At 41.1% G+C, this 12,883-nt stretch overlaps 1 protein-coding gene across 1 annotated transcript in view; it reads left to right on the top strand.

Annotated features, from left to right (window-relative positions):
* The window catches only part of PKD2 (polycystin 2, transient receptor potential cation channel), a 41,413-nt gene that overhangs the window by 1,893 nt on the left and 26,637 nt on the right, over positions 1 to 12,883 (top strand). Inside the window, exon 2 of the mRNA XM_030565088.1 lies at positions 7,907 to 8,017. Coding sequence (XP_030420948.1) covers positions 7,907 to 8,017 — 111 coding nt within the window. The remainder of the gene's footprint in view (positions 1 to 7,906; positions 8,018 to 12,883) is intronic.

Raw genomic sequence — 12,883 nt, 5'->3', positions numbered from 1 at the left:
TTGTTAGTCTCTAAGGTGCCACAAGTACGCCTGTTCTTTTTGCAGATACAGACTAACACGGCTGGTACTCTGAAACCTGTATTTTTTTTATTTATTTGGATGTGAAAGTTAAAGTGCACTGTTTCAGGTATGCAACATGCATGCTCTGCATCAGTTTTTGTGAAAGATGGCACAATGAAATAAGTTCCTGTTTTGTGATGTGAGATTGAAAAGTGAACAGTAGTGCTTGATTACTGTACATAAAAATAATTATTGTTGTCTGATGGGTTTATAGCCTTTAACATTGTTCCTTGCATGTAATCTGTTATCTGTGTGTGCATAGCTAGTGCTTGGAAAAGGAGCTGGCTTGACAGATGTAGAAAGTGAAGTCCTTTTTTAAAAAAGAGAAACAGGTACAGCCTAGACAACTGTAATAAGTTTCCCATACTCCCGTTCTGCCATGTTTGACAACATTTAAAAAAATTGCGTGAACATGACTGCAAGCACTTGAATTAGATGGCACAATACTAACCATGACTTTGATGATCGCAATGTTTTGTTATCTAATTTTAATACTGTTGGGTCAATGGTGGTATGTGAAACAGTATTGAAAACAGTCAAGACTATACTAGTATGACCAATGCTAGCATTAGAACTGTTTTCAATATTAGTTTGTAGAATCTGTTGATGAAAGTGATTGACTATACAAAAAACTTGCTTTCGTCCCCGACTAGCTGAAAAAGACATTTTAGTCCTCTGCTAGTTCTCTGAACTATCCAGTTACCTTAATACAATTTTTTAATGATTGACCTCTCCACGCTGGGGAAGGAAAACATTACCTGCTGGACAGTTCAAACTTTGTCAATGTATGCCCTCAGGAAATCTGTTTTTTAAAATATGCAATGATCTTACTGTACTACAGTTGAACTGGTTTTAGAACAAATGGGAATTTTTTTTGGACAAGTCCTTCCACTGACTTGTACCACAGGGAGCTAGGCCTGAAGTGAAATTAGCATTTTCTGAGAGTAAGAAGTTGTCAGGAGAAGAAACAGCGAGATATGGTTCTGTCAGCCAGGCTGTCAGGGAGATCAGTCTAACACAATTTTCTCAGGCAAAATAAGCAGTTGGAAGGTGGTGCACCTCAGTCATTTAAAATTTACCTTTTTCTGTGGGGCAGGCCCACCTTGAATCACCTGATCCTCTTGGTGTGATGCTCCAGCATGCAGTCTACTGGTGCCTTATTTAGTTCTTTTTATGCTATTGGGTGTGATGTCACTAGTAAAGTGCATGCTTTGTGGAAACTGATGGGCCTACATTTTATGGGTTTGCACGATAAGAAAATAAAAGGTAAAATTTTAAATTACTAATGTACTTAATATGTCCTCTGGCTGCTTGGGGCATACCGCATATATAGATAGTGTTTTACTTAAATGTTCATGTCCCTTTTGAAAGTAAAATGGTTTTGTTTGACCAAGTCTGAAATGTTAAGGTACAGACTGAAGGATTCTTACTACATATGAACTGAACACCTTTATATCAAGGCCCAGTGGAATTCACTGCGGCATAACTTAAGGAACTATTCAATCTAGAATTGGAAAACCACACACTTATTTTTGAAGTTTCATGGAGAACAGGGATGTCACTGAAGAATGGAAAATGTAGTGTTTACCTTGCGTTAAAAGATTTTGTGTGTTCAAATATGAAGTCAGTTATGCTGCAGAAGCATTTACTCTGTTTTAAGTGTTGGTACACGCAAACCAGAGCATTAGCTTAAGAAGATTCTCTGCAGTATCTGATGCACTGTTAGAGTAAATAAACTGGTAACCGGAGCACAGAGGTAATAAGTAGGGGCCTACCAAATTCATGGCCGTAAAAAACACGTCATGAACTGTAAAATCTGGTGCTTACCCCCCACCCCCGCTACCCTGTGAAATCTGGTCTTTTGTGTGCTTTTACCCTATAATATACAGATTTCACTGGGGAGACCAGCATTTCTCAAACTGGGGGTCCTGACCCAAAAGGGAATTGCAGGAGGGTCATGGTATTGCCACCCTTACTTCTGTGCTGACTTCGGAGCTGGGTGCCTGGAGAGTGGTGGCTGTTGGCTGGGCGCCCAGCTCTGAAGGCAGCGCCCCACCAGCAGCAGTGCAGAAGTAAGGGTGGCAATACCATACCATGCCACCTTTACTTCTGTGCTGCTGCCTTCAGAGCTGGGCGGCCGGAGAGTGGCAGCTGCTGACTGAGGGCCCTGCTCTGCAGGCTGCTGTGCAGAAGTAAAGGTGGCAACACCATACCAGGCCATCCTTACTTCTGCGCTCCTTGCTGGCCACGACTCTGCCTTCAGAGCTGGGCTCCCAGCCAGCAGCTGCTGCTCAGCTCTGAAGGCAGTGCCATAGCCAGCAGCAGCACAGAAGGAAGGGTAGCAGCATCGCAACCTCTCCCGACAATAACCTTGCGACCCCCCCCACAACTCCTTTTTGGGTCAGGACCCCTACAATTACAGCACTGTGAAATTTCAGATTTAAAAAGTTGAAATCATGAAATTTACTATTTTAAAAATCCTATGATCATGAAATTGACCAAAATGGACTGTGAATTTGGTAGGGCCCTAGTGATAAGTAGTAGTCATAATGAGTTAAGAACATAATGACCATGCTGGCTCAAATCAATGATCTGTCTAGCCCAGGGGTTCTCAAACTTCATTGCACCCCGACCCCCTTCTGACAAAAAAAATTACTACATGACCCCAGAATGGGGACAGAAGCCTGAGCACTGGCACCCTGGGGCAGCCAAAACCTGAGCCCTGGGCGGCGGGGTGAGTAGAGGGGCAGAGCTGAAACCCAAAATCTTCAGTCCCAAGCGGGGGGCCTGTAGCCTGAGCCCCGCCGCCCAAGGCTGAAGCCTAAGCCTGAGCCCTGCTGCCCAGGGCTGAAGCTCTTGGGCTTTGGCCCCCAGCAAGTCTACAGTAATCCCTGGTGACCTCATTTAAACAGGGTCGCAACACACTTTGGGGTCCTGACCTACAGTTTGAGAACTGCTGGTCTAGCCCAATACCCTGTCTATGACTGGCTAGGGCTAGATGTGTCAGCGGGAAGAAATAGAACAGGGCAATTATCAAGTGCTCCATCCCCAGCTTCTGGCAGTTGGAGTTTTAGGGACAACTGAAGTATGGGGTTGTGTTTCTGACCATATTGGCTAATAGCCACTGACAGACATACCCTCCATAAAATTATCCAGTTCGTTTTTGAACTCAGCCTTTTGAACTTCACAACATCCCTTAGCAACAAGTACCATAGGTTGATTGTGCATTTGTGAAGAAGTACTTTCTTATGTTTGTTTTAAACCTGCGGCCTGTTAATTTCAACAGGCAACCCCTTGCTCTTGTGTTATGTGAAGGTGTAAATAACACTTCCCTATTCACTGTCTCCACACCATTCATGATTTTATCATATTGCCCCTTAGTTGTCTCTTTTCTAAGCTAAAAAATCCCAGCTTAATCACTTCTTTATCACTCCTTATATAGAAGCTGTTCCATACCCCTAATCACTTTTGTTGCCCTTCTCTGTACCCTTTCCAATTCTAATATCTCTCTTTTGAGATGGGACGACCACAACTGCAGCAAATATTCAAGATGTGGGTGTGTCATGGCTTTATATAATGTCATTATCACATTTTCTGTCATATTGTCGAGCCCTTTCCTTATCGTTCCCAACATTGTTAGCTTTTTTGACTGCTGCTGCTGCACGTGGAGCAGATGTTTTCAGAGAACTATCTACAGTAACTCCCAAGATCTCTTTCTTGAGTGGTAGTATCTAATTTAAACTCCATCATTGTATGTATGTTTGGGATTATTTTTTCCAATGTGCATTACTTTGTACTTATCAGCATTGAATTTCATCTTCCTTTTTATTGCCCACTAACCCAATTTAGTGATATCCCTTTGTAATTCTTCACACTCAGCTTAGAATTGAACTATCATGAGTAATTTTATGCTTATCTAAAAAAATCCTGTTTAACCAATTATTCATTGAGTCATACACAAAGAGTATGCCAGTGCACTTGGAAATATAGGTAGAAGTTATTGGTATACCAATATATTGGCTGAGTGGGTAAGTGCAGTAGCGTTTCATCTCTGGTGACTTGCATTACAAATTCCAAGTCGGGTCAAAACAAAGTACTTTGAATTTATCCTGCTCTTTGTATTACAACCCATCACATGATCTTTGCATGACTGCAATTTGTCTGTTACAGAGAGGGCCAATATTGAGTAAGGAGATATTTTGCTAGTTAGGACTGAGGTATATTTGTAAAGCCAGGCTGGGAAGATCACAATCTTCCTCTTCTGTGCTAGGCCTTGCTTCAGTCGTTGCTGTTTTTCTGTCGCTTTCATGAATACTAAATTCATCTACCTAGCATTTTCCTTTAATGTTTTTCTTATTTGAATTTAATGTTCTTAAATATTTATTTTTTTTTAAATGAGGCTGCTACATTTGGCACTTACTGGGTCACAGTAGTAGTCGTGAAGTTGATGCTTCACTAAGCAATGTGAGCTTCAGGACATGTATAAGATTCCTCTTTTATATTTGTTTTGGGAGTAGGTGATGTTGCTTCAGGATGGCAAATTTAGGGAGGTGAGGTTTTATGTTTCTGATTTGCTATATAGCTTAACTGCTGCTATATATTATGAGCTTGCTTTTGGCGTGTTTTGGTTTTTTAATTGTGTTTTTAAACAACTTAAGTGTGCTTACAGCTTTGGAGGTACCTTTGTTTATAAATTCAAATATATACAAGCTATTTAAAAATAAAAGGAAATATAGCAAAACCTGTGTGGCTCAAATAAATTCAATTTATTCTGTGCACAGATTTTTAATGAGAGATGAAGTTTCTTTTGTTCTGTAGTTCCCTTTAATCACCACATTGTGACAGCTCATCTGAATTCTTGTAATCTATGGATATGCCTTGCAGGCAAATAAAAGAGAGTGGGAAAGAGAAGTGTTAGTTTATGGATTTGATAAAAAATTGATGAAGTGAATAGTATCTCACTTCAGCATGAATCAAAAGTTCATGAATAACTTTGTATGTCAGTAATGGGATGCTGAAAATGGTAAATTATAGCTAGAATTGAGATAATTTTGATGGTCCAGAGATTATTCCTGTCAAATCTTTATATTAAAATGACTCCCTGAACCTGCAGTATTCTTGATTATCTAGAATAATGTTTCTAAGCCTGGGGGTGGTCATGGGACAAGTTTGAGGGGGTCGCAAGCAGGGCTAGCGTTAGGGGGTAGGAAGCAGGGCAATTGCATGGGGCTCTGTGTCACCAAGGACCCTGTTAAATTAATGTACATGTTTCAGCCGTGAGCATAAGGTAGGGGTGTGCAATTTTTTCTGGTGGAGGTGGTCACATTTTTTTCTGTAAGTCCAAAGTGGGTCACCAGCACAAAAAGGTTAAGAAACACTGATCTAGAACAATATACTAGTAAAATGGTAAAGTGGCTACATCAGTCCTAAAATCTCAGGCACTAAAAGAAATATAATGGCCAATAGAATCTGGATTTACTTTATTGGTGAGCCTACTCCATGTACTTCTGAGCTGGATTTTTCAGAGCTGTAATTTTCTGCTCCGTGCTGACTTACAATATTTCTCTAATATGACAGAATTTCAGTTAGCAAATATTTTGCTTGCTACATTTCTTATTGGTGACTAATGTACTGACAACTAGTACTTGGCATTCTTGGGCATTTTATATGGTAAACTGCAGCAGCACTTATCTGTAAATTTTTCAGCCTTGGCTTTGACGAACAAAGTAAAAAAACAAAACAAAACCAAAAACCTAGTTTCCTTGTGGTAGAACTAATTCCATCTTTTTATTAATGTATATTAAAGAAGGGTTGTTAAAGACTGAAAACTGAGAGGAAAGCTTATGCTAAAGTTATTACTCACTGTGCTGAAATGTCTTTTCCTATTTGGCTTTGTGGCTAAGGTAATGTCTTGAATTAGTGTGCTTTAGTGGTTTCTAAAAATATTTGCTCTGTTAATGCTTTTGGAATGAACTTTAGGATTGCATGCAGATGGAAGATTGTAGCTTTTATCATCTTTGCTGGGTGAAGCTCCCTTTCAACAGCTGGATCATTCAGATTTTACTCTTTGCAACAGCTGGGATTAAATTTTTGCTTCATAGTCCAGTTTACATTTGTTTTAATTTTCCATTGTTGCTATTAAATTTGATTCCAAATGATTGATATCTCTAACAAACTTTTTTCTCAGAGATTTTCAGATAATTTTATTTCCATCCACTAGTGAGCTAAAGTGAATTCTTAAGGCTGGTTACTTGAAGTACCTGAAAACTGAGAATGATGACTGGCTTTGCAGGAACAAATTTGAGTTGTTTTTTTTCCCCTATCCTTTTCTCTCTGTCCTCCTTTAAACTTAGGTCATATTGGCTTTTAGGTTAAACAACAGTTGGCTGGAGGTAGCAGTTCTGAATTGAACATCAACAGCTGTTCCAAGCTTCTCTCTGTTCCTTATTACTTTCCTGTTATTAATATGATGATTGCTAATGCATTCTGTCCTGATAACATTCAACAATTGACCTTTTGGTGACACTGTTTTTTAAAATTTCCTTTGTTTTCTGATTCCCTTCGGGAGAGTATAGCAAGGCTGAGGGCATGTCTACACTGGCAATTTACAGCGCTGCAATTTTCTCACTCAGGGGTGTGGAAAAAACACACCCTAAGCACAGCAGATTTCAGCACTGCAAAGCGCCAGTGTTGGCAGTGCACCAACGCTGGGAGCTACACCCCTCATGGAGGTAGCTTTTCTGCTGCGACCACACAAGCCACGTTAAAGCACTGCCATGTAGACTACCCCTCAATTAGGGACTCTTGCATTGAATGCTAAAGCTTCTTAGGCAAGCTAGTGTCATAAACCCAATATTGGACCTAGATTCTTCAGCTAATACAAATGCACAGATTCCCATGAAAACTGTAGATATCGAGAAGATTTTTGGCTCTGGAAAAGTGGAACAACAGTGTTTAAAACATTAATAGATGTCCTAACTACAGTTCCCCCTTGCACTGAAAAATAAGAAATATAGAAAGCCTTACTGAAGCCTTTACTGCAGTGGTCCCCAAACTTTTTACTTCACATACCCCCTTGCCAGTTTCTCCATATCCTTTCTATGCAGCAGTGACAAAAATTGGACACAGTACTTCAGCTGAGGCCTAATCAGTGCCCAGTAGAGTGATACTATCACCTCCCATGACTTGCATGCCAAACCTCTGTTAATGCAGCCCAAAACTGCATTTGCCTTTTTTGCAACGGTATTGCATTGTTGACTTATATTGAGTTTGTGATCCACCACAACTCCCAGATCCTTCTCAGCAGTGCTGCTGCCAAGCCAGTTGTCATATTTTCTACTTGTACATTTGACTTTTCTTCCCAAGTGTAGTACCTTACATTTGTCTTTGTTTAATTTTATTTTGTTGTCTATAACCCAGTTCTCCAATTTATCAAGATCCCTTTGAATTTGAGTTCTATCCTTCAAAAGTGTTTGCAACCCCCCTAGCTTTGTGTTATCTGCACATTTGATCAGTATTCCAATATCCAGGTAATTAATAAAGATGTTAAATTAACTGGGTCCAGAACAGATTCCTGTGGAACCCCACTTGAGACCTCCTTCCAATTTGACATCATTCCATTAATAGTTACTCTTTATTTGCTGCTGTTTAACCAGTTATGTATCCACTTATGTATCTGCCAAGCCCACATTTCTCCAGTTTAAAATCTTATAGAAGAATATGCAGCAAAAATTGTGTCATGGTTTGTGTCATGACAAAACTTGTGCATCCTTTGCCTCAGTTATATCGGTAAAGTGGCTAATGTGTGGTGCCTTATGTGGATTTATATAAATATTTCTTTTTAAAGGTCTGTGGGGTACAAGATTGATGGAAGAAAACACTAGCAGAGAGAGATACCTGAAAAGTGTTTTACGAGAACTGATCACATATGTGATTTTCCTTGTGGTCTTGTGTGTCTGTAAGTACCATTTTCCATTAATTTTCAAATTTCTATACTAATTGTCTGTGCTATGTGACCCAAGAGTGAACAGTGAGGGTTTTTACCCCAGGATGGTAGGCGTGTTTTCTAGTGATTAGGCCACGAGGCTCGTATTTAGGATATTTGGATTCTGTTTCTAATTCTGCCATTGGCTTCTTGTGTGAGCTTGAAAAAATCATTTCAAACTGTTTGCCTCAATTTTCCCACCTTCAAAATAGAGTAATAATACCTTCCTTTTTAAAAAGTGGGAACTTGGGTAATAGTTATGATTCCTGTGTGTGCCTCAGTTTCGTATTGCTACATGGAATGTAAGGGTTAAAAAGCTGCTCTTGAGAGAGAACAGGAGACGTGGGGCATTAGATCATGTAACTGGGCTGTCATGAATGCATCCTTAAATGACTGGCTGAAACTGACCCATATCAATGGAGGATCCAGAAAGACAATGGGAACCCCAAGGACTGAACAGTTGCCACAGATCCACAGGAAACTCTGGTGGCAGAACACGTGAACTCAGCCTGCGTCTGCAGGAGGAAGACCATGGACCAAAAGGTGACAGGAAGTTAGGGTAGGAGCAGACCTTTGGGAGAGAAACAGCAGCTCTCACCTGGGACTGAGACAGGGATAGAAACAGACAGCAGTATGATTCCCAGGAACCCTGGTTTGGCCAGTATGGATTATGTCTTAAGCATTGCTTCTCTGTGCTAACAAAGGACTTCCCACTGGTGAATTTCAGTTGACTAATAAACCCTACTCTGTTTGGAAAAGGCTGGCTGATGTCCCTGAAAATAGTTGCTGAGGTGTATTGATTCCTGAATAGGACAAAAAGTCTGAACAGAGGTCTGTCTCAGGTGTGAAATAGGAGTTCTGCAGGCTCTTGGCAGGTCTACACTACATAATTACTTTGGTATAACTACATCACGCAGGGGTCTGAAAAATCCACATCCAAATGATGATGATATACCAACCTAAGTGCCAGTGGGAGAGCTTCCTCCGCCAACATTGCTACCATGTCTTGTAGAGGTGGATTAACTGTGCTGATGGGTGAATGCTCTCCTCCTTCCTACAGTGTCTTCATTAAAGTGCTACAGCGACACAGCTGCATCAGTACAGCTGTGCCCATGCAGTGTTTTAAGTGTTAACCTCCCCTCAGACGTAAAGGCATTGAGGTCATGTGGCCTACCCTTGTGGAAAAATTGGCGCCCCTTTCAGGTTCTGGCATGCTGAAAGGGTCCCTCCAAGGGACAGTTTAAAAGCTGGTGCATAGCACAAATCCTGTGTATCTGACGCCATCGAATAGTGGAAGGCATGAGCTATTGATCACAGTCAAAAATTAAAGTTTAGAAAGTGTCTGAAAAGGTATGATTTTTATCCACTAAGACATCACCAGATATCCTTAAGCATAAAAGTTCCTGTAGTGGTTGAAAGACTGGCAGTGGTAGCCTCTTTAACATTTTTGACTCTCCATATGCACATAACACTGAGTGTCCTAAAGAGGCTTGCAGCCTCATGCGTGCTAATACTTTGCCTAAGGTTTACATCTGTGTATGTGGTACTAAACATTGGCACAAGATAGTGAATAGATGCTCAGATATCAGTCTTATTTAAAGGGGAGTTTACCTTTGCTTTTACATAAAAGTAAAGGTAAAGAAATCCAAAGAGGCAGATATAGGAATTTCTAATACATGATGGACAAGGTGGGTGAGATAATGTCTTTTATTGGGCCAGCTTCTGCTGGTGAAAGAGACAAGCGTTTGAGCTTACAAAAAGCTGCTCTTCAGGTCCTCTTCAGCTCTGTGTAAACTTGAAAACTTCTCTCTCACTAACAGAAGTTGTGCAGTAAACGATGTTACCTCACCCACATTGTCTCTCTTGTCAGGAACCAACATGGTGTCACAGTTATCACAGGTCCGGTGCTTTCGTATGGCTCTGTAACTGTCCCAGGGAGGGCCCCTTTAGGTTACACTCACTGGGGTATGGGGTAACTTCCCTTTGGGTTACACTCACTGGGGTATGTCCCTTGACTTCAGTGCCTCCTAGGACTGCACTTCTGAGCGTTCAGCATGCCTGCCTCACTCTGAGAGCCCCCCTTAGTGGATCCACGTGAACTGGACCCCGGGGCAGACTTGTGCAGCCAAAGGGAGAAATGCAACCCTGACCTCTTTAGTCTAGAGTGACTCTCAGACAGCACTGTAAAACGGAAGGATTTGTAAAATTTCTGGAATACTGCATAAGCAGTTCTTCAATTAGCATAGAGAGTGGAAAAGTTGCAGCCAAGTCCAACTGAGTCTGACTGTACCCAGGGCCCTCTTCCAGCCCCCAGTCCGCAAGTGCCTCTACTTCCAGCAGTTCACACTTAACTAACTCTTCAGTCCTTTGTTCCTCTTACCAGGCAAACATTGTCACCTGACCATCCACCTTAACTCTTTGTTCTCCAGCTGATCTGAACTGGCTGGCTTCCTGCGGGGGGGTGTGGGGGGCCAGCAGTCCATGTTCATTATTTGCTAGACACCCAGATATCCATGTCATTGTCTTCTGGGTTCTCTGGGGAAGGGGGGGGCGAACGAGGGGGACAGGCAGCTAAACAACAGTGACGCTGTGATCTCTGCAAATAGTAATCACCCTTTCCCCACCACCTGATTAAACATGCAGCATCCAAAATGCTATGAGAAATTCCCTCTTTATGTGCAGTGTTGTTATAGCAATGTGTGATGATGTATATCTCACACACAGATAATCTTATTTCCTTTTAGTGTTATCCCTTGGGGGAAGATTAATGTGTGTGCAGTGTAGGATGTTTTAGAATCCTAGAACCATCAGAATACATACTGGGAGGTCTTCTACATTAGAATTTGTGCTGTTAGCATATTGTGCTTTTACAATGGAAGCATCAGAAGTAAAAACATTCCTTTATCTAAACACCGAAAGTGTTAAAGATTTTTTTAAACTTTTTAACAAAAGTATTTTAAGTTTTTATTAATACACCATGATCTAGTTTGTAGAATAAACTTAAGTACAGATTCCTCTTAGTTATTGAGGCAAAATAACTTTAAGGATTTTCACACCTTCCTGGTACATATTTAGGCAGCTGACCAAGGTTGTGAGAAATAATATAAGTATGGTATTACATAGTGCTTGGAATTATTAGAGGTCTGAATATAATTTTTTTTAAATGAAACCTCTCCAAAAATAATCTTTTTAGAGTTTCATTTCTAATACTGTTGCGCACAAAGTAGCTCATTCAAATATAGCATGTGCAATGGCTAAAACAGATACTTGGGTTTTCATATGGTCTAGTGGTTCAAACATAATGCAGGGAAATGGTGGGTAGGGGTGTGGGGGGTCCTTGTTCTGCTCCAGACTTCAGCCTTGCAAAGCAATCATGAAAATTTGCCAGTGTAAACATAAAATCTGTTCACAGACTTTCTTCATGGTGATGGTGATAAAACAAATCTTTTACTTGTCTAGCAAAACAATTACTTGCTGCCGGTTAATATAATTCTGGAAAGCTGGCATGTTTTTTTATGCTCTTTATTTTTAGCACTGGCAATAAATACACAATTTAATATTTTCAGTGCCTCAAATAAAATGCCAATGAATTTTAAACTAAAATATAAAGTTGTAGCTTTGAGACCAAGTATGACTTCTTTATCTACTTTGGTATTTTCCTTAAAGTTTTAATACTGCTAGTACCATACCATTAGTATGTAAGGTGAAGTAATGTAAATGTGGGACCAGCATTTGTATCACTGTGTCATCTAACCCTACTCAGAACTAGTCTTGATGATACAGTGGTAAAAACCACAGTGGATTTTCAATACTAGCACCAATGGAAATGCAACAGTGAGAGATTAAAAAAAAACAAAACAGAAAGAAACTTTAACTATGCTAGAACTCGATCTCCCAATGTGCTTATGTTTATAGTTGTAGTGTTGATGCAGTCTTTAAGTTGGGGGCCTAATTCTCTGTTGTGTTAGTCTTTTCTGGTGGCTGTGCCCTGTTCACTCCAACTGGAAAGATGCTATTATACTATAAGCGAGAGGCCAAATCCTACCTTTCCTAATATGCCCTGCTATTAGATATCCTGTCCCTTTCCTCTGTCTTCTCCTCATTTGAGCTTTTCGGGGGGGGGGGGGGGGGGTTTGGCCTTCCTTGCCTCACCCTTCCACCTACCTCATCCCTGCAGAATGGCACCTATGCTGCTGCTTGTGCACATGGCCCTGTTTTAAAGGAGTGAGGAGAAGCAGCGGATGCACTCTAGGCCCTGATGCAGCAGTGCATTTAAGTGGGCTTAACTTTGTGTATGAATAATCCTATCCCTATGCAGCAAAGCATATCACTGCATCAGTAAGTATGTGCTCAAGTGCTTTGTTGAATAGGGATGGGATTACTAAAATGCTTAAGTACATTGTTGAATCAGGAATTTGGTAATTTTCAATGTCCATTCCTAATGGTGCATAGGGGAAGCAGTATGTCTATGAGCAGCCAGTGACCATTGCCTCCCCTGTGAATAGTCTACAGTGTTAGAGAACACTGTAATCTGCTACTTTTACTGCACTTAGCATCTCCAGTATGGCTTGTAGAAGTAGAGGGTAAAACTGAGTAGACGAGCGGACTCACTCCTGCAGCGCCTCCTGCTGGTCTCTCAGGGAATTAGCTCATTCCAGCCTCTGGAGCGCCCTCTGCAGGCCAGTTATCCACTGTCCTCTGGCCCTGTATCCTTCCCTGGACCCCAGTGCCTCTTGAACTGAGGAGCTTCCTCCTGGCAGTACCTCTCTGATCTGGGTCTCCCCAGGGGACCCCCACCCTCTGTCCCCACCTTGCCTCAGTATCAGGCTACTTCCAGTC

Source organism: Gopherus evgoodei, chromosome 5 (assembly GCF_007399415.2).
Source record: "Gopherus evgoodei ecotype Sinaloan lineage chromosome 5, rGopEvg1_v1.p, whole genome shotgun sequence".
Taxonomy (NCBI): domain Eukaryota; kingdom Metazoa; phylum Chordata; order Testudines; family Testudinidae; genus Gopherus; species Gopherus evgoodei.
This window is presented reverse-complemented; position numbering and strand designations above follow the sequence as displayed.